Below are 27,718 nucleotides of genomic sequence, written 5' to 3' on the forward strand. Positions count from 1 at the left end.
TCCTTACGGAGTTCCCAGCATCCACTAGGACGTCAGAGAAATTATGATTTTTAGCGCATAAAGTAGAGATTCCTACTTTAAATTTGCACTTAGTGGATAAACCAACGTCTGCTCCACAAACACTGTTTATGAGACTGAGCCAAATGTGGGGTCACAGTTTTTGTTAACAGCTGCGTTTTCTGGGCATCAAAGTACAAAACAAAAATCTGACATTGGGGGGTCATTCCGAGTTGTTCGCTCGCTGCCGATTTTCGCAGTGCAGCGATCCAGTGAAAAAACTGCAAAAATGCGCATGCGCATGGCACGCAGCGCGCATGTGCTAAGTACTTTCACACAAAACTTTGTAGATTTACACAAGCACGAGCGACGTTTTTCCATCGCTCGAGTGATCGTAGTGTGATTGACAGGAAGTGGGTGTTTCTGGGCGGAAACTGGACGTTTTCAGGGAGTGTGCTAAAAAACGCAGGAGTGCCAGGTAAAAACGCAGGAGTGGCTGGAGAAATGGGGGAGTGGCTGGCCGAACGCAGGGAGTGTTTGTGACGTCAAACCAGGAACTAAACGGACTGAGGTGATCGCAGTCTAGGAGTAGGTCTGGAGCTACTCAGAAACTGCAGGGAATTATTTAGTAGCAATTCTGCTAATCTTTTGTTCGCTATTCTGCTAAGCTAAGATACACTCCCAGAGGGCGGCGGCCTAGCGTTTGCAATGCTGCTAAAAGCAGCTAGCGAGCGATCAACTCGGAATGACCACCATTATTATGTATAAATATAACAAACTTACTTTTGCCTGTGCACTTCCAAACCCAGAACAAACATGAGCTCATGTTATTATTACTGGTATTAATCTAATTATTGTGTCATAAGGTTGAATATTATAGCATTTGGTGATCTACAATATCTTAGATCAGTGTTCTTCATGGTACCCTAGCAGTGCTTGATTTCTAGGTACTGGATCTTCTGGAATAATTAGTACCACCTGTAGATCTATTATATTAGTCAATTAACACTTCTGTGCTTTAGCTAGATGAGCCGTAACAGGACTTCAGAGCGCCCTGTGCCAGCCCCAGCCCTTAAGCATAAGACATCATGATGTTATGTATAGGAAGTGGGGCCGCTGACACTGGGGAAGTGCCACACCACTCTGAGCTTCCTGAGGACGAGCCAAGTGGCTGCACAGATTGTAGGTTGCCTGACTGAAGTGCCCAAAGGACACTTCAGGGAACACAACCGCAGGGATAGTGGCTGCAGGATGCCATTCCAGCCACCCAGCTAACCACTAGCAAGGGGTGTGGGGCAGCGACACTATCCACACAAACCCCATAAATGAAAAAAAAAATAATGGTGTCTACCATGTTCATGTCGACCTTTTGACCCTAGTTAAGTCTCTGGGCTTGATGATCTGGAAAACATGCACTGTTAGGGTTCAAGGAGGACTGGGTTTGAGAAACAATGTCCTACGGTAGATTATTAAATGGACCTTTTTGTTACCTTGAGATGCTTCCATCATATCTACGTCTGCTTTCACAGCTGATGCCTCAGAATGTTCTAAAAGAAAACAAGAATCCCATTAACAATGAGTTGGTCAGAAGAGCTTGCTTCAGAACCTTATTTTGTATAAACAATTTTGGACAAGATAGTTTAGTTGGTGATTTTGATCTGCATGCTAGACCCTAGATGTTTTCTTATGTCCCATCCCCATACAATTAATTCCTCAAATTTCAATAAAGCACTGTATTATTTTTTCCCCCCATTAATCTGTCCCACAGAAATCTATATGTATGGTCCTTTGTATGAAAGATGTTGTACAGCAATGGTCTGGAACAGAGGTTGCCAAACTCAGTCCTCAAGGAGCACTAACAGGATTTAAAGATATCCATGGTTCAACACAGATGGTTAAGTCATATTGACTGAGGTACTAAGTAAGTGACCTGTGGCCAAGCATGGATATACTTAAAACCTGGACCATTAGTGCTCCTTGAGAACTCAGTTTGGAAACCACTGCTCTAGAATTGAGTTGTCCATTTATAAGACAAAGCAATCTATTGCCTTTTGTAAAGTGGTCACACAATATAAACATATTATGTACTGTATGTCCTACGTCACTTTATTTTACTATAAAACGTGTTATAAAAATCTGTGTATAGGCAGTACTGTATATAGAACCTTTTTTTCTCTACATATTTACATTGTAGAAAAAAGTGACCGCGCCATCGTAATACTGTATAAGAAATTGTGCTGCTGTGTACAATTGTGTACAGTATTTGTTGAAAGGTAAGGGAGCCGCTTGGCATGTGAAGTGCTAGCCAGTGCCTGCTGAGCCATTCAGCTCACCGCACATCCTGGCAGCTCTATCCCTGAGGCCTGGTTTGGGTCTGTCGGTCTCTCACCCAGTTTAGCAGCTTCACTCAATGGTGTTTAATATAAGGGTGTGTTAGACAGTGTGTGAGTCTCACAACCTGAGGGATGGAGCAAGAAGCACCTGCAGAGAGAGGTACCGGTTTTGTTACAAGTGGTATTTAACCTGCCTGTAACATTGTGTGTAGGTTCCCTGCATTTAGAGAGGGACAATATTGTTACTTAGAGTTGGATAGGATGAGATTTTCTTTTATTGCTACATCATTAATTTCTAGTCTAATTCAAATTGCTGATGCTCTTGCTCCATGAACTGAACTTTCAGGTGTATAGTTACTAAAACATGGGGTTTTGCCCACAGCAACCAATCACTTAGATCCTGCTTATCATTTATCTAGCACCTTCTAGAAGATAATAACTAGAACCTGATTGGGTGCTATGGGCAACATCTCTGCTTCTAAAAGTCTGCACTTTAGTAAATATACCCCCAGTGTCATTCACTGCCTACCTATGCTCTCTATATACCTATGACTTTATAAATACATAGAGCTGTTACTATTAATTTATGGACAGAGCCACCACAGTAACATCTCCTGGCATACAGGGAAATAATGTAGCTGTATATATATTCTGTACTTTGCATCGTTGCTACATACTGACCCATGAAAGCAGCATGCCCCCATTTCTGCCAGTGCCAGGAACAGGAAAGATAACTTACATCATCAACATGATTACATTATTTCTGTACATTCGCTGTAGTGACTGCCACCATGCTGCCACTTGTCCGTGTCTCAAGCTGTCTTCGCGGCATAAGCAGCATAGAGGAGTATTACATGAATAGGGACCAAACAGAGCCCTCCACTATAGAAAATTACTAAATAAAAGTAGCACTTATCAAACATAGGGCAGATGTATTAAGCCTGGAGACGGCATAAGTAAAGTGATAAACCAGTGATAAGTGCAAGGTGATTAACGCACTAGCCAATCAGCTCCTAACTATTAATCTACACATTGGCGCTGATTGGCTGGTGTGTTTATCACCTTGCACTTAGCACTGGTTTATCACTTCCTTATGCCTTCTTCAGGTTAGTACATCTGACCCATGATTTTTAAGGAACCCCCTGTAATGTATATATTATGCACTTTACTGTAGATAGATTTAAACATACTGTTTATAATAAATATATATATATATATATATATATATATATATATACACACACACAAATGTATTTATATACATATATATATATATATATATATATATATATACTCATAGTATAGGTCTGATTCCTGTATTGCCGGAGAATATTATTGTATCCAGCTGTAATCTGTATCTTTTAATATAAAAGAATTGTAAATGCCACCAGCATATCCAGGGTAACTGTCTGCAATAAATGACGGATCGCAACCCAGTAATGCGCACTGTAAGCAATCTGTAGGATGTTTTCAATGAATATTGAAAATAAAATTTTAGACTTATGCGTCCAATCGTATTGTAATAAAGTCAGCTGTGAAAACATTACAATAAAAATCCATTGCACTGGCAAATATTATGAAATTGACACATAAATAATAAATACGACAGTGTTTAAATGAAAACGCTGAATGTCTGGTGCTAAGCAAAAATAATACTTTGTTTAAGGAACTACATAAAAGTAATTTCCAATGGCTGTCAACAATAATATACATACATAAATCAATAAAGGAGATAAAATGTTTTATTAAAAAACAGAAAATGTTTCCTGCCATTGCCTGTCTGAGTCCTGGTCGAAAATGTGAAGAGCTCCATTATCAGGGAGTAGCTTGTTTTATTTGGAAATAAATATTTAATCAACAGTTTGCTTTTAATAAATCTCTTATTCATGAGAGATACCGAATGGATGTCACTAAAAGCACCGACCCTCCTGTTTATCCAAACAACAATAAAATCCCTGATAGATTTGGACCATTCATCACTAATTTACTAGGCACAACTGGACGGATTGAAAGTTGCGCCAATAGCTCCATCCTTCTTGTGTCATTTTCAGTGGTATTTAACATCTTTAAATAGCAATTGACTGGATAGTTACTATCTTCTTCAGAATATATCATGCCAACACAATTATATTAATTAGTGCTGTGACTGGAGGCAACCAGGTCTAAACAGAAGGCGGACTGGCGTTGTTTATTATGTTAGGCTGCATTTAAAAGTCCACAACTGTGTTTAGCTTGAGTTTAATTGTTCAAATAACAGGTGGGCAACTAAATAGCATGTGTTTCTGCATCCTCTCAGAGTCCTCTCTAGCTAGAGGCCAGTGCAATGTAATATAGGGCACTGCGGAGCAATAAAGCAACAAACAGTCATTTTGCCAAGTACAATAGTTTCAGGCCTAGCAAATGGAGAGCAATAATTAAACAAAGAAGATAATGAATTCAATTTAAAAGGCATGCTAGCAACTGCTCATCTATCTATCTATCTATCTATCTATCTATCTATCTATCTCTCTATCTATCTATCTATCTATCTATCTATCTATCTATCTATCTATGCGAAAGCCCTCAGTAACTCACTCACTGGGGGGTATTCAATTGTTTGAAAAGTCAGTTGGGTGTCTGTTTTTCCCCCCTATCTAATAGACAGGAAAAAACAGACACCCAACTGACTTTCCAAACATTTGAATTCCCCCCACTGACTGACTCATCACTAATTCTCTTACTTGTTAAGAAGATGAAATTTAACATACTGTAGGTATTCTGCAGGTGGGAAATAGGATAACTACGTCATTAGAATTTTAATAAACCTCCCCTAAGGGGATGAAAAGGGGGTTGACATAATGACGTCCTTACTAATGCGTGGCTTGCGTTGCATGAACGATAACGCCCAAACTAACAATCAGATCAAAATTTGGATTGCACCTCCAGTGTGTAGAATTTAATAATAATAATAATAATAATAATTTTATTTATATAGCGCTCTTTCTCCTATAGGACTCAAGGCGCTTAACAGATACATAGCATAATATAGTACAGAAAATAATGAAGTACAGAAAAGCTTTTCATAAAATACAGAAGCATGTAGATACTAAAGGGACATTACGGAAATGCTTGAGTAAACAGGAAATTCTTGAGTCTACTTTTGAAGGATTCTAGAATTGGGGCCTCTCGCACTGTGCGGGGAAGTGAGTTCCATAGAGTCGGAGCCACATGACTAAAAGCTCGACCCCCAGATGAATTACGGGAGATTCTAGGTACTGCTAAAAGTCCTTCATCTACAGATCGCAGTAATCGAGTTGGGCAGTATGGGGTAAGAAGCTGCTTCAGGTACCCTGGGCCCTGGTCATGTAGTGCTTTGAAACTCAGCCAATCTTGAAGATGATTCGCCATCTTACAGGCAGCCAGTGAAGGGAGTAGAGGATGGGTGTTATGTGGCTAGAACGGGGCTGGTCGGTTAACAGACTGGCAGCTGTGTTTTGCACCAGCTGTAAGCGGTGCAATTCTTTTGTTGGGAGACGAAGGTAGGGGACATTACAGTAGTCTAATCGAGATGATACAAATGCATGTATGACTTTTGGCAGATCATCTGAGGGAATTAAGTGCTTGATTCTGGCTATGTTCCTCAGGTGAAAGAATGAGGATTTGATTGTGGCTGATATCTGATGTTTAAGTGACAAGCTACCATCCAGGAAAACGCCAAGATTCCACACACGATCAGTGCCTTGTATTTCTGATTCCCAGAGTGTAAGTACATTTGGTTGGCTATGCTGCAGTCTTGTCCTTTGATGTTGCGGTCCTATCATAAGGACCTCTGTTTTATTCAGGTTCAGTCGCAGCCAACTGGCACTCATCCACTCCTGGAGTTCAGCTAGACAGCCATTTAGGGTTGAACCAGCTTAGGACTGTGCCATCCAGTCCACACAAATGTATCAGTTGCTCAATCAGAAGCCCACGGTCCACAGTATCAAATGCTGCAGAGAGATCCAGAAGGATTAATATTGAACAGTCACCTCTGTCTCTTGCCATCAGAAGATCATTTAACACATACACCAGGGCTGTTTCAGTGCTACGTCTTCTCCTGAATCCTGATTGGAATGGATCATAGATATCATGGGTTCTCAGGCGGGTTTCCAGTTGATTTGCAACCACTTTCTCAATAACCTTTCCTAGAAAAGGAAGGTTCGATACCGGTCTGTAGTTGGTCATGCAGTCGGGATCTAAATTATGTTTTTTAAGAAGAGGTCTAACAATTGCTTCCTTTAGGGGTCCAGGAAAAATGCCTGTCTGCAAAGAGCATTGAACAATTTTTGCAAAGACAGGACCAATTATATCCATACAACCTATTAGAAGCTTGGTTGAGGCAGGGTCCAGATCACAGGTGGTGGGATGCAAAATCTGAGCAATTACAGCAATGTCCTTTACATCCAATGGGTTAAAGCTGGTCCATGAAGGCAGGTGGATTATATTGGCAGGCTTTGTAGTTTGACACTCCTTTGATGGCACTTTGGAGATTCCAGCCCGGATGGTGGATATTTTATCTGCAAAGAAGTTTGCAAACTCATTGCATCTTGCCTGGGAGAGGGTTTCATTAGTCTGCAGGCATGCTGGCTTGCAAAGCATCTCCACTGTGCGGAAAAGTTGAGCTGGCCTATTGTTTGCTGCCGTGATCTCATTTGACAGGAACTGTGATTTCTTACGGGTGATTGTCGATTGATATTCTTTGTTATGCTTTATTAGTTTTATTTTGTCATCCACTAGGTTAGTCTTCCTTCATCGTCTTTCCAGTCTACGCACCCTTTTCTTGAGGTCACTAACACTGTTGTAGAACCAGGGAGCTCGACGTTGTGGTTTACGAGGTCTTATACACACAGGGGCGATAATATCAATCGCAGTCATAACATCCCTATTATAATAACGGATTAGGGAACAGGGATCTTCACAGGCACCCAGTATAGCAGAGAGAGCCTGGGGAGTCATGCTTCTCCTTGGACTATACTTGGTCAACTCCACGGGCAGAGATCTTATTTGAGGGGTTGCAACTGAGAACCAAAGGGAGTGGTGGTCTGACCAGATTATTGGGTTTATTTTTAGGTCAGTGACTTCTAATCCAATCTGAAAGACAAGATCAAGAGTGTGACCACTTTTATGTGTGGCAGAAAGAATGACCTGTGTGAAGCCCAGGAGGTCTTGGCGAAGGTGTGAGAACTCATCATCCACCCATGCATTGAAGTCCCCTAGGATGAGCCATCTTTGATGTTCCAGAACCAGACCAGCAACAGTGTCTGCAATTTCTTGTAGAAATATCTTTCCATCTCCAGGGGGCCGGTAAATGAGAAGTACTCTGAAACCTAATCCTGTCGAAATCCGGGCAGTAATGCACTCGAATGAGCGAGTAATTTCAATAGGGTGGACACTAAGTTTAAGGTCTTTTTTTGAAGCAGATAGCCACACCGCCACCCCTGCGGTCCAGTCTTAAGTTGTGGATGACAGAGTAGTTTGTTGGGACTGCAGCCTCCAATATAGGTGCTGCATTTTCATCTAGCCAGGTCTCTGTAATACAGGCTAGATCTGCAGATTCAATAAGGTCAGCAATTGTTGCAGTCTTGTTTCTTATAGCTCTGGCATTACAAAGGACTGACCTGATTAGGCATACCAGAGGGCCTTCAGTTTTCCTTATTTTAGGTGCAGGCGCTCTGGGTATGGGGGTCACCAAGCGAGAATTGACAGTTCTGTTCTTCCAAGCACAGGGCCTTCTTTTGGGTAACAATTCTATTTGATTGTTCTTTGAAGCTGGGGGTAAGCAGGTGGGCAAAAGACTTAGATGGTTACCGGGAAAATAAGTTTCTGGCCTGCTCGCTTCCCACGAATGCGCCTGTGTTTTCTTTTTAAAATGCCAAGTGATTGGAGCATAAAAGCCTGTGATGGTGTAATAGGAACTGCAGAACGTGGTGGGCGGAGTGAAAGAATGAAGCTGGAGGAATACGTATACATTGGGTCATCAATGACAGATTACTATAAGTATGAGCTGCATATGATGATGAAAGAGGGAGAGAAAGCTGTATATATATATATATATATATATATACACACAGTATATATATATATATATATTTTTTTTTTTTTTTCCTCAATTCGGTATGTGATCCAAAAATTATCATGAGTTCATGAACAGAGTTATTGCTATAACCTATTGCTGCTCCAATAGTCCAATGTGTATATTTGAAATAAGTGATAAATAAAATAACTTTCCTTTTCTGTTGCTGATTTAGTCAATTATTCCGGGACAGAGCAGGCTTGTGGAAAGGTGTTAGAATCCAATTCCTATTGTGTAGGTGTGAAAAGTCTCAGTCTGAGATGGCCTTTGAAGTAGATTTCTTGTGGGGGTAGTGATATCATTTGTCCTGGGGAATGGCTGGGATCCTGCAATTTGAAATGAACAGTGACCCTTCAGCCATTCAGAGTGTGAATACAGTATACTGATATTAGTTGAAAAATGCAGAAGTCAGAGTTATTTGCTGCTCAGAGAACAGAGGTGGATGATGTCTAAATGAGGGGCTGGATGGAGACAAATATAGGTTGTAGTCCACAGTACCTTGTCTGGGACATCCAATGCAGAGTACAGTAGATTCCAAACTGAAGTACTTCTCAGTGGAGAGTTGCAGAGGATTCAATCTAGTGTGTATCTCAGTGCAGGAATGCAATCCGTTGGTTATGATGAGATGTCCTCATAGAGTAGTACAAGTTAAAGGTAAGTCCTTGGATATTTATGATGATTCATAGGTCAGTTATGGAGAATTTAAGCTGTTTTATGGAGATGATCAGGAGCATGCAAAAGGTGAGGCAGCCAATTTGGGCGCCAGCAGTGCTAATAAACTACAAACTACAAAAATGGTCCTGTCACTTTTTACCATATCTGCTACGGGTGCTCCTCGGGCAGGTGCATAGGGGGGACCTGGCACCTTCAGATGGCACCTGGCAGCGCTGCGTGCAGGGCCGACGCTACCCACTTAGCAGAGTCTGCAAGGTAGGGAGGCACCATGCTGGAGAGGCGCTCTCCCTGCTCTGCTACTTTTGCTGCTGGCTGCTGATACGCCTGTCACATTGTATGACAAGCAGCGGTGCCAGTAGCACAGGGATGGGAGGGCGAATTAGATTGTATATGACTCACTGTGAGAGAGCAGCAGCAGGGGAAGTCCCTGCATTTCACTGCGGTGCCATGCCTCAGTCTCCTCCTCCCTGATCTCAGCAATGGGGTCAGAAGGTCATGTGCCGAACTGTGATTGGAGGAGCTTGGCACATGCTCATTAGAAAAACCCTTGATTGGAGGAGCTGTCACATGCTCCTCTGACCCCTGGAACATGGAGGATCTCACAGCATGGCCCCTGTCTGTGAGAATTTAGACTGCCTCCTCTGTCTCCACAGTAACTGCTCCTGTCTCCATAGCTCCTGCCTAACTCTGCCACCTCTCTATGCAGCCTCTGTCTTTCTCTCACTGCTACTGCACATGCTTCATTCTATGTGAAGTCTGTGCACAGCATCTGCCCCCCCTCAGCCCATCATCTGCCCCCCTTGCTCTCTTTCCCAGAATCTGATTTTACTCCTCTCTCTGGCCAGCAACTACCCCCCCTCCTTTGTCTCTCTGGCCAGCATCTGTCCCCCCTCTCTCTGCCCAGCATCTGCCCCCCCCCACCCCAGCATCTCTCTTCCCCTTCTCTCTGCCCATCATCTGCCCCTCTCTCCCAAGCATCTACCCCCTCTTTCTGCCAAAAATCTGACCCTCTCTCCGTCGCATCTGCCCCCTCTGCCAAGAATCAGCCCCGCTCTCCACAGCATCTGCCCCCTCTCTCTGCCAAGAATCTGCCCACTCTTGTCTCTCCACAGCATCTTCCCCCTTTCCTCTCTGCTTAGCATCACCCCCCTCCTCTCTCTGCCCTGCATCTGCCACCTCTCTTTCCCCAGCGTCTGCCTCCCCGCTCCCTCTCCAGCATCTGCCCTCTTCTCTCCCCAGCATCTGCCCCATTCTCTCTCTGCCCAACATCTGCCCCCTCCTCTCTCTCTCACCAGTATCTGTCTCCCCCCTCAGCCCAGCATCTGTCCCCCTCTCTCTCCCCATCATCTGTTCCCCCCTTTCTCGGCTCAGCACCTGCCTCCCCTCTTCTCTCTTCCCAGCATCTGCCCCACCTCGTTTAGCCCTTCTGTTTGCCCAGCATCTGCCCCTTGTCTCTGCCCAGCATCCTCACCCCCTCTCTGCCAAGCATCTATCTCACCCCTCTTTCTGGCCAGCATCTGAATAAGGGACACTACTATTGGTGTGATGTGACTCAGGGGCTCTATGTGCGGTGTAATGTGAATAATAATAATAATTATAATAATAATAATTTTATTTATATAGTGCTCTTTCTCCAATAGGACTCAAGGCGCTTATAATATTGTGCTATAGTGTGGTGTAATTGAATTAGGGGTACCATTCTGTGGCCACGCCCCTTCATTGTGAGATGGTACCCCTTATTTGCAGCGCCTGCCTGTACTGTCCCTTTATTAAATATGGGAGGGAGGGCGCAAATTTTTAGTTTGCAGGGGGGCACTGAGGACCCTAGCACCGGCCCTGGCTGTAGGGACAGTTACCCATGCCACACTTAATTTGTAGCCTTGCCCGACCTGGCCAGCACTGGCTCTTTCAAGACGTGGCCTGGGATGGCAGCAGCAGTGAGACAGAGCAGCACACACAGCAGGGTTCTGACTGGCCGTATCTGCCTAGCTCCAGTCACCCAGGCGGCTGCATAGGAGGAGGCTCCGGCTCCAAAGGAGAGGAAGGCGATGCAGTATGACAGTTGGGAGGAGACAGAAACCTGGCTGCGGTGAGAAAGCCTCTCCCTTCACACACACCAGCTGGGGGAGGAGATGGGGGAGTGGCCATATTATAGGAAGGCTGCAGCACATTACTTCATATTCAGATATAGCTGAGAGGTCTGTAGGGTCCCACATGCACCGGACGGGATGCAGTTATAATGCCGGCTGTCAAGATCCCGGCGATCAGGAAACCAATGCCAACATTTTACTGGTGGTTGGAATCCTAGACCCGCCCGTAATTCCCACTCGGGACCATAGCTTTAGACCCGAGTGGGAATTACGGCAGCCGGTACCCTGTCTGCTGGTATATCATACCGCACCTCACCAAACACCCAGCTTTCTACTTTCATACGTATTGCACTGCAGCCAATATATAGGTGATTTTTATTTCCTGTAGGGGACATTGTGTGAGTGCTTTTCGTTTCCCCTCTGTGGAGGCTATTGTGGTTTTTTTTCCCCCGTGTCGGGAACTATGTGTATATAGGGTGAAGGGGCGCCGTGACGTGACCCTGCTCTGGGAGCCATGGCTCCACGCTATGTCTCTCCACGCTATGTAATGCCAAGAACCATGGATTAATATGTACTTACATTAAGACGTCTCAGATTTACATCTTTATAGATTTACCAAATTTTTAACACTCATTTATATTTACAACCGTGAAAATCAGAAACTTCAGTGCGATTAACGGGTAGAGTAGATTATAAACATATTAATATATATAATATATATCTCAAAACTGGAATTTCAATACATACACACACATACACTGAGCGGCCAAATTATTGTGACCACCAGGCAAATTTATTTCTGTATTCCACAGATAATGCTGACATAGGATGTCAGAGTCTGTATTAGAACGCAGAGCCGACCCTAACCAATATGATGCCCTAGGCAAGATTTTGGCTGGTACCCCATAGCACCACCGCTAGTTCCACTTTACCTTACATATGTTACTCCGCACAGTAGTGTCCCTTATTCACATTACATCACACTAAATTGCTCCTTTTTCACATTACACCACCCCATATTGCTCTTTATCAATTAGACCACACAGTAGATCCCTTTCTATACGTTACACCACACAGTAGAGCACCTTACCCACATAATGCCACACATTACTAATGTCTTTATACACATAATACCACACAGTAATGCCCCATTCACATATGACACACATTAGTAATGTCCTTATAAACACTGTGACCTCTGCCTATACTTGGATACAGATGTGTCCTCTTACATCTTGCCTCAATACGCCATGCAGCAGGAGATGCCTGGCACGAGTCAGCTGTCAGCTCTACTAGCATCGGGCACCTTTTGTGGCGAAAATGCGTCTTATTTGCATTACTATGAGGCTAGGATGCACAAGCAGCTTCTGCTGATTAAAATATGTGGCATGCCTATATTCTGCGTGCAACTGTGACTGTATCTGCATACGAAATGCTACATTACAGTGATTCCAGGAACACACTGTAATGTAGCATTTCCTATGCAGATACAGTCACAGTCACACACAGAATATAGGCATGCAGCATATAATTTTAATCAGCAGAAGCTGCTTGTGCCCCTAGGCATACCAAATGCCCTAGTCATTTGCCTATAGTTTACCTATGCCTAGGGTCGGCTCTGTTAGAACGGAAGGCGAAGATATACAGAGACTAATGAAATGCATCATTCATTAAATAATGGGTAAATGACGCTATCTGGTGGACTTTGAATGTGGTATGATTGTTGGAACTCGCAGCAATGGTGCGAACATTATTAAAGCGGCTGTACTGGTGAATTGTGTGAGGGTGGCAGATGTTAAAGTGTATACAGAGTGACCAGCAGGCTAAAACTGTGTCTAAATGTAAAGGCTACTGAATGCTCAAGTAGAACAGAGAGTGGGCAGTCTTATCCCACATATGGACATTAGTGCAGCAAAAAACAAATGGCCTCTCAATGAGTAACACGCCGCACATTACAACTTATTGTACAGAGGCAGAAAACCTGTCCATATGTCATTCATCTACTGCAGACAAGGTGATATGTCACCAGTTTGCTCAGGAACACAGGAATTGGATAGTAAATAATTGGAAATGGGTCATGTGATCTAGCAAAGCACACTTTCAGTTACGCCATGCGGATGATGAGTGTTGGAGGGTCGCTGAGACATAAGGCGGGCCTGCGTGCTAAATGGGGAGTGGCTAACAAGGAGATGTGACCACAGGCGCTCCTTAAAATATTGAGTAAAAATAAGAATTTACTTACCGATAATTCTATTTCTCGTAGTCCGTAGTGGATGCTGGGGACTCCGTCAGGACCATGGGGAATAGCGGGCTCCGCAGGAGACAGGGCACATCTAAAAAAGCTTTTAGGTCACATGGTGTGTACTGGCTCCTCCCCCTATGACCCTCCTCCAAGCCTCAGTTAGGTACTGTGCCCGGACGAGCGTACACAATAAGGAAGGATCTTGAATCCCGGGTAAGACTCATACCAGCCACACCAATCACACCGTACCACTTGTGATCTGAACCCAGTTAACAGTATGATAACAAAACGAAGTAGCCTCTGAAAAGATGGCTCACAACAAGAATAACCCGATTTTTGTAACAATAACTATGTACAAGCATTGCAGACAAACCGCACTTGGGATGGGCGCCCAGCATCCACTACGGACTACGAGAAATAGAATTATCGGTAAGTAAATTCTTATTTTCTCTAACGTCCTAGTGGATGCTGGGGACTCCGTCAGGACCATGGGGATTATACCAAAGCTCCCAAACGGGCGGGAGAGTGCGGATGACTCTGCAGCACCGAATGAGAGAACTCCAGGTCCTCCTTAGCCAGAGTATCAAATTTGTAAAATTTTACAAACGTGTTCTCCCCTGACCACGTAGCTGCTCGGCAAAGTTGTAATGCCGAGACCCCTTGGGCAGCCGCCCAAGATGCGCCCACTTTCCTAGTGGAGTGGGCCTTTACAGATTTAGGCTGTGGCACACCTGCCACAGAATGTGCAAGTTGGATTGTGCTACAGATCCAACGTGCAATCGTCTGTTTAGACGCAGGAGCACCCATCTTGTTGGGTGCCATACAATATAAACAGCAAGTCAGACTTTCTGACTCCAGCCGTCCTAAACTATATATATATATATATATATATATTTTAGGGTCCTGACAACGTCTAGTAACTTGGAGTCCTCCAAGTCCCTAGAAGCCGCAGGCACCATAATAGGTTGTTTCAGGTGAAAAACCTGACACCCCCTTAGGAAGAAAACTGGAGACGAGTCCCAGTTCTGCCCTGTCCGAATGGAAAATTAAATATGGGCTTTTGCAAGACAAAGCCGCCCATTCTGACAAAGGCCTGGCCGAGGCCAGGACCAACAGCATGGTCACTGTCCATGTGAGATATTGGTCAACAGCATGTTCACTTTCCATGTGATATATTTCAAATCCACAGATTTGAGCGGTTCAAACCAATATGATTTTAAGGAATCCCAACACTATGTTGAGATCCCACGGTGCCACTAGAGGCACAAAAAGGGGTGTATATGCAATACTCCCTTGACAATCTGGACTTCAGGAACTGAAGTCAATTCTTTTCGGAAGAAATTCTACAGGGCCGAAACTTAAAACCTTAAAGAACCCCAATTTTAGGCTCAAAACACTCCTGTTTTCAGGAAGTGTAGAAATCGACCTAGTTGAATTTTCTTCGTGGGGCCTTCCTGGCCTCACCCACGCAACATATTTTCACCACATGTGGTGATGACGTTGTGCGATCACCTCCTTCCTGGCTTTGACCAGGGTAGGTATGACCTCTTATGGAATGCCTTTTTCCTTCAGGATCCGGCATTCAACCGCCATGCCGTCAAACGCAGCCGCGGTAAGTCTTGGAATAGACATGGTACCTGCTGAAGCAAGTCCCTTCTTAGCTCCCCAGGCCCTTAGTCCTCTGTGAGCATCTCTTGAAGTTCCGGGTACCAAGTCCCTCTTGGCCAATCCGGAGTCACGAGTATAGTTCATACTCCTCTATGTCTTATAATTCTCAATACCTTGGTTATGAGAAGCAGAGGAGGGAACACATACACCGACTGTTACACCCACGGTGTTACCAGGACATCCACAGCTATCGCCTGAAGGTCTCATGACCTGGCGCAATACCTGTCCCGTTTTTTGTTCGGGCGGGACGCCATCATTTCCACCTTTGGTCTTTGCCAATGGCTCACAATCATGCGGAAAAACTTCCCTATGAAGTTCCCACTCTCCCAGGTGGAGGTCATGCCTGCTGAGGAAGTCTGCTTCCCAGTCGTCCACTCCCGGAGAGAACACTGCTGACAGTGCTATCACATGATTTTCCGCCTAGCGAAAAATCCTTGCAGTGTTTTCACTGCCCTCCAGCTTCTTGTGTCGCCCTTTCTGTTTACGTGGGCGACTGCCGTGATGTTATCCCACTGGATTAATACCGGCTGACCTTGAAGCAGAGGTCTTGCTAAGTTTAGAGCCTTATAATTTCGCTCTTAGCTCCATCTATGTGGAGAGAATTCTCCAGACTTGATCACACTTTCCTGGAAATTTTTTCCCTGTGTGACTGCTCCCCAGCCTCTCAGGCTGGCCTCCGTGGTTACCAGCATCCAATCCTGAATGCTGAATCTGTGGCCCTCTAGAAGATGAGCACTCTGTAATCACCACAGGAGAGACACCCTTGTCCTTGGATATAGGGTTATCCGCTGATGCATCTGAAGATGCGATCCGGACCATTTGTCCAGCAGATCCCACTGAAGAGTTCTTGCGTGAAATCTGCCGAATGGAATTGCTTCGTAATAAGCCACCATTTTTACCAGGACTCTTGTGCAATGATGCACTGACACTTTTCCTGGTTTTAGGAGGATCCCGATTAGCTCGGATAACTCCCTGGCTTTCTCCTCTGGGAGAAACACCTTTTTCTGGACTGTGTCCAGAATCATCCCTAGGAACAGTAGACGTGTCCTCGGAAAAGCTACGATTTTGGAATATTTAGAATCCACTCGTGCTGTCGTAGAACTATTAAAGATAGTGCTACTCCGACCTCCAACTGTTCTCTGGACCTTGCCCTTATCAGGAAAGCGTCCAAGTTTCTTTTAAGAAGAATCATCATTTCGGCCATTACCTTGGTAAAGACCCGGGGCGCCGTGGACAATCCAAACGGCAGCGTCTGAACTGATAGTGACAGTTCTGTACCACGAACCTGAAGTACCCTTGGTGAGAAGGGCAAATTTGGACATGTAGGTAAATGTCCCTGATATCCAGTGACACCATCTCGTCCCCTTCTTCCTGGTTCGCTATCACTGCTCTGAGTGACTCCATCTTGATTTGAACGCTTGTATGTAAGTGTTCAAATATTCCAGATCTCACCGAGCCGTTTGGCTTCAGTACCACAATATAGTGTGGAATAATACCCCCTCCCTTGTTGTAGGAGGGGTACTTTGATTATCACCTGCTGGGAATACAGCCTGTGAATTGTTTCCAATACTGCCTCCCTGTCGGAGGTAGACGTTGGTAAAACAGACTTCCGGAACTTGTGAGGAGGAGACGTCTCGAATTTCCAATGTACACCTGGGATACTACATGTAGGATCCAGGCGTCCCCTTGCGAGTGAGCCCACTGCGTGCTGAAACTCTTGAGATGACCCCCTACCGCACCTGAGTCCACTTGTACTGCCCCAGCGTCATGCTGCGGACTTGGCAGAAGCTGTGAAGGGCTTCTGTTCCTGGGAGTGGGCTGCTTGCTGCAGTCTTCTTCCCTTTCCTCTACCCCTGGGCAGATATGACTGGCCTTTGCCCGCCTGCCCGTATGGGGACGAAAGGACTGAGACTGAAAAGACTGTGTCCTTTTCTGCTGAGATGTGACTCGGGGAACAAAAGGTGGATTTTTCAGCTGTCGCCATGGCCACCAGGTCCGATGGACCGCCCCTTTATACGGCAATACTTCCATGTGCCGTCTGGAATCTGCCTCACCTGACCACTGTCGTGTCTTCGTCTGGCAGATATGGACATCACATTTACTCTTGATGCCAGAATGCAAATATCCCTCTGCGCATCACGCATATATAGAAATGCATCCTTAAAATGCTCTATAGACAATAAAATCTTGTCCCTGTCAAGGGTATCAAAATTTTCAGTCAGGAAATCCGACCAAGCCCCCTCAGCGCTGCACATCCAGTCTGAGGCGATTGCTGGTCGTAGTATAACACCAGTATGTGTGTATATACTTCTTAGGCTATTTTTCAGCTTCCTATCAGCTGGCTCCTTGAGGGCGGCCGTATCTGGAGACGGTAACGCCACTTGTTTTTATAAGCGTGTGAGCGCCTTATCCACCCTAAGGTGTGTTTCCCAACTCGCCCTTACTTCTGGCGGGAAAGGGTATACCGCCCATAACTTTCTATCGGAGGAACCCCACGTATCATCACACACTTCATTTAATTTATCTGATTTAGGCAAAACTACAAGTAGTTTATTCACACCCTACAAAATACCCTTATTTGTGGTACTTGTAGTATCAGAAATATGTAACACCTCCTTCATGCCCTTAACATGTAACGTGTGGCCCTAAAGGAAAATACGTTTGTTTCTTCACCGTCGACACTGGAGTCAGTGTCCCTGAGGTAAATGGGCGTTTTTACAAGCCCCTGGCGGTGTCTGAGACGCCTGGACAGGTACTAATTTGTTTGCCGGTCGTCTCATGTCGTCAACCGGCTCGCAGCGTGTTGACATGATCACGTACTTCCACAAGTAAGCCATCCATTCCGGTGTCGACTCCCTAGAGAGTGACATCACCATTACAGGCAATTTGCTCCGCCTCCTCACCAACATTTTCCTCATACATGTCGACACACACGTACCGACATACAGCACACACACAGGGAATGCTCTGATAGAGGACAGGACCCACTAGCCCTTTGGGGAGACAGAGGGAGAGTTTGCCAGCACACACCAAAATGCTATAATTATACAGGGACAACCTTTATAAAAGTGTTCCTCCCTTATAGCATTTAATATATATTTATATCGCCAAATCAGTGCCCCCCCTCTCTGTTTTAACCCTGTTTCTGTAGTGCAGTGCAGGGGAGAGCATGGGAGCCTTCCCCTCAGCCTTTCTGTGAGGGAAAATGGCGCTGTGTGCTGAGGAGAATAAGCTCCGCCCCTTTTTCGGCGGGTTTTTTCTCCCGGTTTTTAAAACTGGCCTGGGTTAAAATACATACATATAGCCTTAATGGCTATATGTGATGTATTTATTTTGCCAATAAGGTACTTATATTGCTGCCCAGGGCGCCCCCAGCAGCGCCCTGCACCCTCCGTGACTAGGTCAGTGAGCCGTGTGACAACAATGGCGCACAGCTGCAGTGCTGTGCGCTACCTTCATGAAGACTGTGAAGTCTTCTGCCGCCTGTTTCCGGACCTCCGTTCTGCCGTCTTCTTCAGCGTCTGTAAGGGGGATCGGCGGCGCGGCTCCGGGACGAACCCCAGGCTGACCTGTGTTCCGACTCCCTCTGGAGCTCAGTGTCCAGTAGCCTAAGATCCCAATCCATCCTGCACGCAGGTGAGTTGGAGATCTCTCCCCTAAGTCCCTCGTTGCAGTGATCCTGTTGCCAGCAGGAATCACTGAATGAAACCTAAAAAAAAAAAACTTTTCTAAACAGCTCTTTAAGAGAGCCACCTAGATTGCACCCTTCTCGGACGGGCACAAAAACCTAACTGAGGCTTGGAGGAGGGTCATAGGGGGAGGAGCCAGTACACACCATGTGACCTAAAAGCTTTTTTAGATGTGCCCTGTCTCCTGCGGAGCCCGCTATTCCCCATGGTCCTGACGGAGTCCCCAGCATCCACTAGGACGTTAGAGAAAAAACTATATTAAACTGATTTTGGAAAGAATGCAAAATAAAAGTATTCCAGAAGGGCAAGCTGATCGGTTAATTACATATGAGGGATCCCTCTTGAAACAAATGATTTATGCATATATATATATATATATATATACACACTGTACATTAAAAAGATAAAACACTCGTTATCTATAGACCCATAAAGCAAAACATTAAACATGATTAAAAGAAAAATCAAAATTAACAAAACAATCATTAAAACCAATACTCTTGATTGTAATGCTAATATTAACTATGTTAAATAGATAAATTAAGTAATAGTACTAAATTCAAATTGAAATAAAATAATTAAAAATGTTTTCATAATTATTATCATGAGATAGACAGCGTAAGATAAAATTGAGTAGGGGAGTGCTGGCTTCAGTGTCTGAGAATGTTATGTAACCAAGTGATAATTGAGTATATATTGTGCCAGCCAAATTGGAAACATGTCCAAGTATGAAACGCTCAAATAGTGGGAATGTAGCAAAATGTTTTACCAAAAATCTATTAATTCTCCGGTGAAAACTCCAAGAATAATTAGGTCTGATCATTGACAATATAGATAGCAAGTATAGCTACAGTATAAGAGATGAAGACAGTAATTGATGCCCATAAATTGTTTTTGGCTGGAATTGAGCACAAGTGATAATTGGTAAATATTTGTGCTAAATAAATTAGCTAGCAAAACGTAGATATCAGTATTATGGACCCTTTTCAGTAAGGATTGCAAATTCTGCTTTTTAGCAGAATTTGCAATCCTTTGTCTCGCATGCTGGGGGCCGCCCATCGCAGGACAAGGTATGCTAACCACTGCAATTAGTGCACGGTCGCAGAAAGTAGGAAAGCCTCCTTCCGGCGAAGCCTGGCTGCAATGGCAAGAGGGCTGCTGCCAACTTTCTGATCGGAGCAGCTGCGTGATGTCCCGATCACGCCACGCCTCCCGTTGGCGCCGCCACGCCCCCATTTTCCTGCCGTTGCCCCCCGCAACGCTCCATCTCGGCCTACGAAATGGAGCATTGTCGCTGCCCTCCCGCTCCAGCATTCGCATTTACTGTGGGTCATCCGCAGTAAATGCGGGTGCATGCCCAGGATGGGCTCTGCGCATGCACCTGCCGTGGGAAACGCAAAAATTCCGGTTGGATCGCGTTGTGTGATACAACCTGAATTAGACCCTTTATATTAACACATGGTAAATTACTTAATTATAAATGTTTTTTTTTATTCAACTAAAACCATTGCATCAGATTAAAGAATAATGTTGATATGATGACAGTAGGTTATTTGATTTCCTATTTAGACAAAGGTAAGTTCACTAATTCCCTATTAAGTATAGTTACAAGTTACACTTGTCTCTGGTATAGTAGTTTCCTAGCAATGAGTGCAAACACACCATTTGGCAGAGAGGGTACAGCATCCCCTACTAGTAAATCTTTTTGGAAAGCGTCTGATTCATAATAAAAATTAACAGATTAGCGTATGATCCAAATGTCAGTTTGCTGCCCTGTTTTTACTGTACACTATATTGCCTTGCTTAAGTGTTAACAAGAAAAACACATTTATAAACCATTCAATCACAACAGTGAATGTCTCATTAATGTAGTCTTGGCATGTGCATTTGTCCGATGTTGGCATATAGGTAATTGCTGAACTGCACTATAGCTGGTAAGTTATAGATAGAGACCGAGATGGATCTGACATTTAATATTAGTGCAGCACCGGTAAATCAGGTATTGCCATGCTGATTCACTGTGCTCAAATGATGCTGCTCTATTGGTAAGTATTTAAGCAACCATGGATACATATAGATTGGATTGTTATGAGGATAAAGTTCCATTGTCTTATAGCGATCATTACAAATCAAGACCAAGGCAGGTCTAAAGTGTCACATTGACGCAGAGGCGGCTAGTCGGGTATTGCCATGCAGACTCACTGAGTATTAGTGATGCTGCTCTATTGGTAATAATTAGGAAAGTCACGGATGTAGTACATATAGATCAGGTTGCTCTATAAAAAAAATAAGATTTTACTTACCGGTAAATCTATTTCTCGTAGTCCGTAGTGGATGCTGGGGACTCCGTAAGGACCATGGGGAATAGACGGGCTCCGCAGGAGACATGGGCACTTTAAGAAAGAATTTAGATTCTGGTGTGCTCTGGCTCCTCCCTCTATGTCCCTCCTCCAGACCTCAGTTAGAGAAACTGTGCCCGGAAGAGCTGACAGTACAAGGAAAGGATTTTGGAAATCCAGGGCAAGACTCATACCAGCCACACCAATCACACCGTATAACTTGTGATAAACTTACCCAGTCAACAGTATGAACAACAACAGAGCATCAGTTCAACCCTGATGCAACAATAACATAGCCCTTATTGCAGCAATAACTATATACAAGTATTGCAGAAGAAGTCCGCACTTGGGACGGGCGCCCAGCATCCACTACGGACTACGAGAAATAGATTTACCGGTAAGTAAAATCTTATTTTCTCTAACGTCCTAGTGGATACTGGGGACTCCGTAAGGACCATGGGGATTATACCAAAGCTCCCAAACGGGCGGGAGAGTGCGGATGACTCTGCAGCACCGATTGAGCAAACAATAGGTCCTCATCAGCCAGGGTATCAAACTTGTAGAACTTCGCAAAAGTGTTTGAACCTGACCAAGTAGCAGCTCGGCATAGTTGTAATGCCGAGACCCCTCGGGCAGCCGCCCAAGAAGAGCCCACCTTCCTAGTGGAATGGGCTTTAACTGATTTTGGCAGCGGCAATCCAGCCGCAGAATGAGCCTGCTGAATCGTGTTACAGATCCAGCGAGCAATAGTTTGCTTTGAAGCAGGAGCACCCAGCTTGTTGGATGCATACAGGATAAACAGCAACTCCGTTTTCCTGACTCTAGCCGTTCTGGCTACATAAACCTTCAAAGCCCTGACCACATCCAGTAACTCGGAATCCTCCAAGTCACGAGTAGCCACAGGCACCACAATAGGTTGGTTCATATGAAAAGATGACACCACTTTTGGCAGAAATTGTGGATGGGTCCGCAATTCTGCTCTATCCATATGGAAAACCCGATAGGGGCTTTTATGTGACAAAGCCGCTAAATCTGACACACGCCTAGCCGAAGCCAAGGCCTTTAGCATGACCACCTTCCACGTGAGATATTTTAACTCCACCGTTTTAAGTGGTTCAAACCAGTGTGATTTCAGTAAACTTAACACCACGTTAAGATCCCAAGGTGCCACTGGAGGCACAAAAGGAGGCTGAATATGCTGCACTCCCTTTACAAACGTCTGAACTTCTGGTAGAGAAGCCAACTCTTTTTGAAAGAAAATGGATAGGGCCGAAATCTGGACCTTAAAGGAGCCCAATTTTAGGCCCAAATTCACTCCTGACTGTAGGAAGTGAAGGAAACGGCCCAGCTGGAATTCCTCTGTAGGAGCATTCCTGGCCTCACACCAAGAAACATATTTTCGCCATATACGGTGATAATGTTTAGCTGTCATGTCCTTCCTAGCCTTTATCAGCGTAGGAATGACCTCGTCCGGAATGCCCTTTTCTGCTAGGATCCGGCGTTCAACCGCCATGCCGTCAAACGCAGCCGCGGTAAGACTTGGAACAGACAGGGCCCCTGTTGCAACAGGTCCTGTCTTAGAGGAAGAGGCCACGGGTCCTCTGTGAGCATTTCTTGCAGATCTGGATACCAGGTCCTTTGTGGCCAATCTGGAACAATGAGGATTGTTCTTTGTTGAGGCGGGATGCCATCATGTCCACCTGTGGCAGTTCCCACCGATATGTGATCTGTGTGAAGACTTCCTGATGAAGTCCCCACTCTCCCGGGTGGAGGTCGTGTCTGCTGAGGAAGTCTGCTTCCCAGTTGTCCACTCCCGGGATGAACACTGCTGACAGAGCGCTTACGTGATTCTCCGCCCAGCGAAGAATTCTGGTGGCTTCTGCCATCGCCACTCTGCTCCTTGTACCGCCTTGGCGGTTCACCTGAGCCACTGCGGTGATGTTGTCTGACTGAACCAGAACCAGTTGGTCGCGAAGCAAGTGCTCCGCTTGACGTAGGACGTTGTATACGGCCCTTAGTTCCAGGATGTTGATGTGAAGGCAAGTCTCTTGACTTGACCACAGACCTTGGAAATTTCTTCCCTGTGTGACTGCTCCCCACCCTCGGAGGCTAGCGTCCGTGGTCACCAGGACCCAGTCCTGAATTCCGAATCTGCATCCCTCTAGAAGGTGAGAACTCTGCAGCCACCACAGGAGTGACACCCTGGCCCTGGGGGACAGGGTGATTAACCGATGCATCTGAAGATGTGATCTGGACAACTTGTCCAGTAAGTCCCATTGGAAGGTCCTCCCATGGAACCTGCCGAAGGGAATGGCCTCATATGATGCCACCATCCTTCCCAGGACTCGAGTGCAGTGATGCACTGACACCTGTTTTGGTTTTAATAGATTCCTGACCAGTGTCATGAGCTCCTGAGCTCTCTCTATCGGGAGATAAACTCTTTTCTGGTCTGTGTCTAGAATCATGCCTAGGAAAGGCAAATGAGCCGTAGGAACCAACTGCGACTTTGGAATATATAGAATCCAGCCGTGTTGCCGTTACACTTCCAGAGAAAGTGATACGCTGTTCAGCAACTGCTCTCTTGATCTCGCTTTTATGAGGAGATCGTCCAAGTACGGGATAATTGTGACACCTTGCTTCCGCAGGAGCACCATCATTTCCGCCATTACCTTGGTGAAGATTCTCTGGGCCGTGGAGAGACCAAACGGCAACGTCTGAAATTGGTAATGACAATCCTGTACCGCAAATCTGAGGTACACCTGATGAGGTGGATAAATGGGGACATGAAAGTATGCATCCTTTATGTCCAGAGACACCATAAAATCTCCCCCTTTCAGGCTTGCGATGACCGCTTTTAGCGATTCCATCTTGAACTTGAACCTTTTCAGGTATATGTTCAGGGATTTTAAATTCAATATGGGTCTGACCGAACCGTCTGGTTTCGGGAGTACAACATGGTCGAATAATAACCCCCTCCTTGTTGAAGGAGGGGAACCTTGACCACCACCTGTTGAAGATACAATTTGTGAATTGCAGTTAACACTATTTCCCTCTCGTGGGGGGAAGCCGGCAGGGCCGTCGGTGAGGGGGCATCTCCTCAAAGTCCAGCTTGTATCCCTGAGACACAATATCTATTGCCCAGGGATCCAACAGGGAGTGAACCCACTTGTGGCTGAAATTACGAAGACGTGCCCCCACCGGGCCTAGCTCCGCCTGTGGAGCCCCAGCGACATGCAGTGGATTTTGTAGAGGCCGGGGAGGACTTCTGTTCCTGGGAACTAGCTGTGTTGTGCAGCTTCTTTCCTCTGCCCCTGCCTCTGGCAAGAAAGGACGCACCTCGGACCTTCTTGTTTCTTTGTGTTCGAAAGGCTGCATTTGATAATGTCGTGCTTTCCTAGGCTGTGCAGGAATATAAGGCAAAAGATCAGAATTACCAGCTATAGCTGTGGAGACCAGGTCCGAGATCCCTTCTCCACACAATCCTCAGCCTTCCATATGCCTCTTAAGTCGGCATCACCTGTCCATTGCATATTCTACAGGACACGTCAAGCAGAAATCGACATAGCGTTGACTCTAGAACCCAGTAGACTAATGTCTCTTTGGGCATGTTATATATATATATATATATATATATATATATATATAAATCTTAAGACAGCATCTTTAATAAATATATCTCTATATATACATATTTATATATATATACATACTAGGGTCTCAATCTCTGCTGATAAGGTACCTGTCCACGCTGCTACAGCGCTATAAACCCATGCCGACACAATCGCCGGTCTGAGTAGTGTACCAGAATGTGCACGCTATCTGCAGGATCCCTGAGGATAGCTGTTAAGTCAGGGCTACCTTTTGGGCAAACGTGACACCCTAGGGGAAGATTCCCATCGTATCCTGGCCCTAGTAGGGAAAGGATACTCCCTGAGAATTCTTTGTGGGAAACTGCAGTCTCTTGTCTGGAGATTCCCGCTCTTTTTCATCATGAGAGGAGGGAAATTTACCTCAGCTTTCTTCCCCTTAAACATGTGTACCCATGTGTCAGGGACAGATGAGTCATCAGTGATATGCAAATCATCTTTTATTACAATAATCATATATTGAATACTTTCCTGCCATTTTGGCTGTAACTTTGCATTATCGTAGTCGACACTGGAGTCAGACCCTGTGTCGATATCAGTGTCTATTATTTTGGATAGTGAGCATAAGAGACTCTGAAGGTCTCTGCGACGTAGGGATAGACATGGGTAGATTCCCTGTCTGTTCTCTAATCTTTTGTGCAATAAATTCACCTTAGCACTTAATTACACATATCCAAACAGGTGTCGGCGTTGTCGATGGAGACACCCCTCACACACACATTTGCTCCATCTCCTCCTTAGGGGAGCCTTTTACCTCAGACATGTCGACACACACGTACCGACACACCACACACTCAGGGAATGCTCATCTGAAGACAATTCCCCCATAAGGCCCTTTGGAGAGACAGAGAGAGAGTATGCCAGCACACACCCCAGCGCTATTAACCCAGGAATAACACAGTAACTTAATGTTAACCCAGTAGCTGCTGTTTATATTGATTTTTGCGCCTAATTATGTGCCCCCCCCCCTCTCTTTTTACCCTCTTCTACCGTGTAACTGCAGGGGAGAGGCTGGGGAGCTTCCTCTCAGCGGTGCTGTGGAGAAAAAACATGGCGCTGGTGAGTGCTGAGGAAGAAGCCCCGCCCCCTCGACGGCGGGCTTCTGTCCCGCTTAAATATACATTTACTTGGCGGGGGCTCATACATATATACAGTGCCCAACTGTATATATGCTACACTTTTGCCAAAGAGGTCCCAATTGCTGCCCAGGGCGCCCCCCCCCCCTTGCGCCCTGCACCCTTACAATGACCGGAGTATGTGAGGTGTGTGTGGGAGCAATGGCGCACAGCTGCAGTGCTGTGCGCTACCTCAGTGAAGACTAGAGTCTTCTGCCGCCGATTTCGAAGTCTTCTTGCTTCTTATGCTCACCCGGCTTCTGTCTTCCGGCTCTGCGAGGGGGACGGCGGCGCGGCTCTGGGATCGGACGACGAGGGTGAGATCCTGTGTACGATCCCTCTGGAGCTAATGGTGTCCAGTAGCCTAAGAAGCAGGACCTATCTTCAGAGAGTAGGGCTGCTTCTCTCCCCTCAGTCCCATTATGCAGGGAGTCTGTTGCCAGCAGAGCTCCCTGAAAATAAAAAACCTAACAAAATACTTTCTTACAGCAAGCTCAGGAGAGCTCACTGAACAGCACACAGCTCGTCCGGGCACAGATTTAAACTGAGGTCTGGAGGAGGGACATAGAGGGAGGAGGCAGAGCACACCAGAATCTAAATTCTTTCTTAAAGTGCCCATGTCTGCTGCGGAGCCCGTCTATTCCCCATGGTCCTTACGGAGTCCCCAGCATCCACTAGGACGTTAGAGAAAGATTAGGTTTAGTAATGCATAACAGTGAAGGTTACAGTGGGGAACTTGTCAGATCTGAGCGAGAGCCCCTAGGGCATGTTTCGCACCTTGCTTTTTCAAAATATCATAAATTACATTACATCATATGGGCTGCAGAAGCAGAAGGCCTGTCCTATGCCACTGCTATGTGCTGCAGGCAGGATCAGTCTGCCTACGGTTTGCTCAGGAACACAGGAATTGAGCAGTAAAGGATTGGAAGCGGGTCATGTGGTCTGAATCGCATTTTCAGTTAAACTAAGCAGATGGTAGGGTGATGGATGTGCAGGGCTCCTGAGACATAAGGTGGGCCTGGGTGCTAAAAGGGGTGTGGGTAACAAGGAAGCATGGCCACAGGTGCTTCTGCTTGAGTAAAAAACTATGTGAAAAGTGGTGGTCCAGGCCCTGCCAAGTAGTACCCGTCCAGGCACCCATTAAGATATGGAGACAACAGCACAAAAGCATGGGTCCTTCTTGCATTGTCATGACTCTTGAGGCTGGTGGAGATAATATTATGGTATGGGGCATGTATTTACTAAAGTGTCTGGACCCTATGATTTGTGTGGACAGGTATTAGAATGGGATACGGTTAGACCCCGATGGTTGAAATACCGATGCCAGAATCCCGACACTGATCAAAATGCCGGAGCCGGCATCCAGATCGAGTGATTGTCTGGGCACCACAGAGATAAGCCGTGGGGTGTAGGTTTAGGCTGCAGGGGGAAGGTTAGGATTAGGCTGTGGGAAGGGGGAGTTAGGTTTAGGCTGCAGGGAGGGGGGGTTAGGTTTAGGCACCCCTGGGGAGGGTTAGGGTTAGGCTAAGGGGGAGGGTTTGGTTTAGGCTGCGGGGAGGGGGGGGGGTTAGTTTTAGACACCACCGGGGAGGGTTAGGGTTAGGCAGCGGGGGGTCGGGGAGGGTTACAATTAGGCTGCAGTAAGTAAGGGTAAGGGTTAGGGGGTGAGGGTAGCATGCTTACCTGACCCCTGTCGGGATTCTAAACAGCGAGATGTTACAGTTGGTATTCTGACCGACGGTATTGCAGCACCAACCAAATAGAATCCTTACCTGGTAGAATTCAACTGTACAGTCCATTATCTGCATATGTGTTTGTATATGTTGGAATAC

At 45.6% G+C, this 27,718-nt stretch overlaps 1 protein-coding gene across 2 annotated transcripts in view; it reads right to left on the reverse strand.

The window, feature by feature from the left end:
* The window catches only part of MACROD2 (mono-ADP ribosylhydrolase 2), a 3,123,444-nt gene that overhangs the window by 77,109 nt on the left and 3,018,617 nt on the right, over positions 1–27,718 (reverse strand). For both annotated transcript variants that reach the window (XM_063918531.1, XM_063918530.1), the window contains exon 15: positions 1,488–1,544. In XM_063918531.1, coding sequence (XP_063774601.1) covers positions 1,488–1,544 — 57 coding nt within the window. The remainder of the gene's footprint in view (positions 1–1,487; positions 1,545–27,718) is intronic.

The sequence above is a fragment of the Pseudophryne corroboree genome, chromosome 4 (genome assembly GCF_028390025.1).
Source record: "Pseudophryne corroboree isolate aPseCor3 chromosome 4, aPseCor3.hap2, whole genome shotgun sequence".
NCBI classification, from domain to species: domain Eukaryota; kingdom Metazoa; phylum Chordata; class Amphibia; order Anura; family Myobatrachidae; genus Pseudophryne; species Pseudophryne corroboree.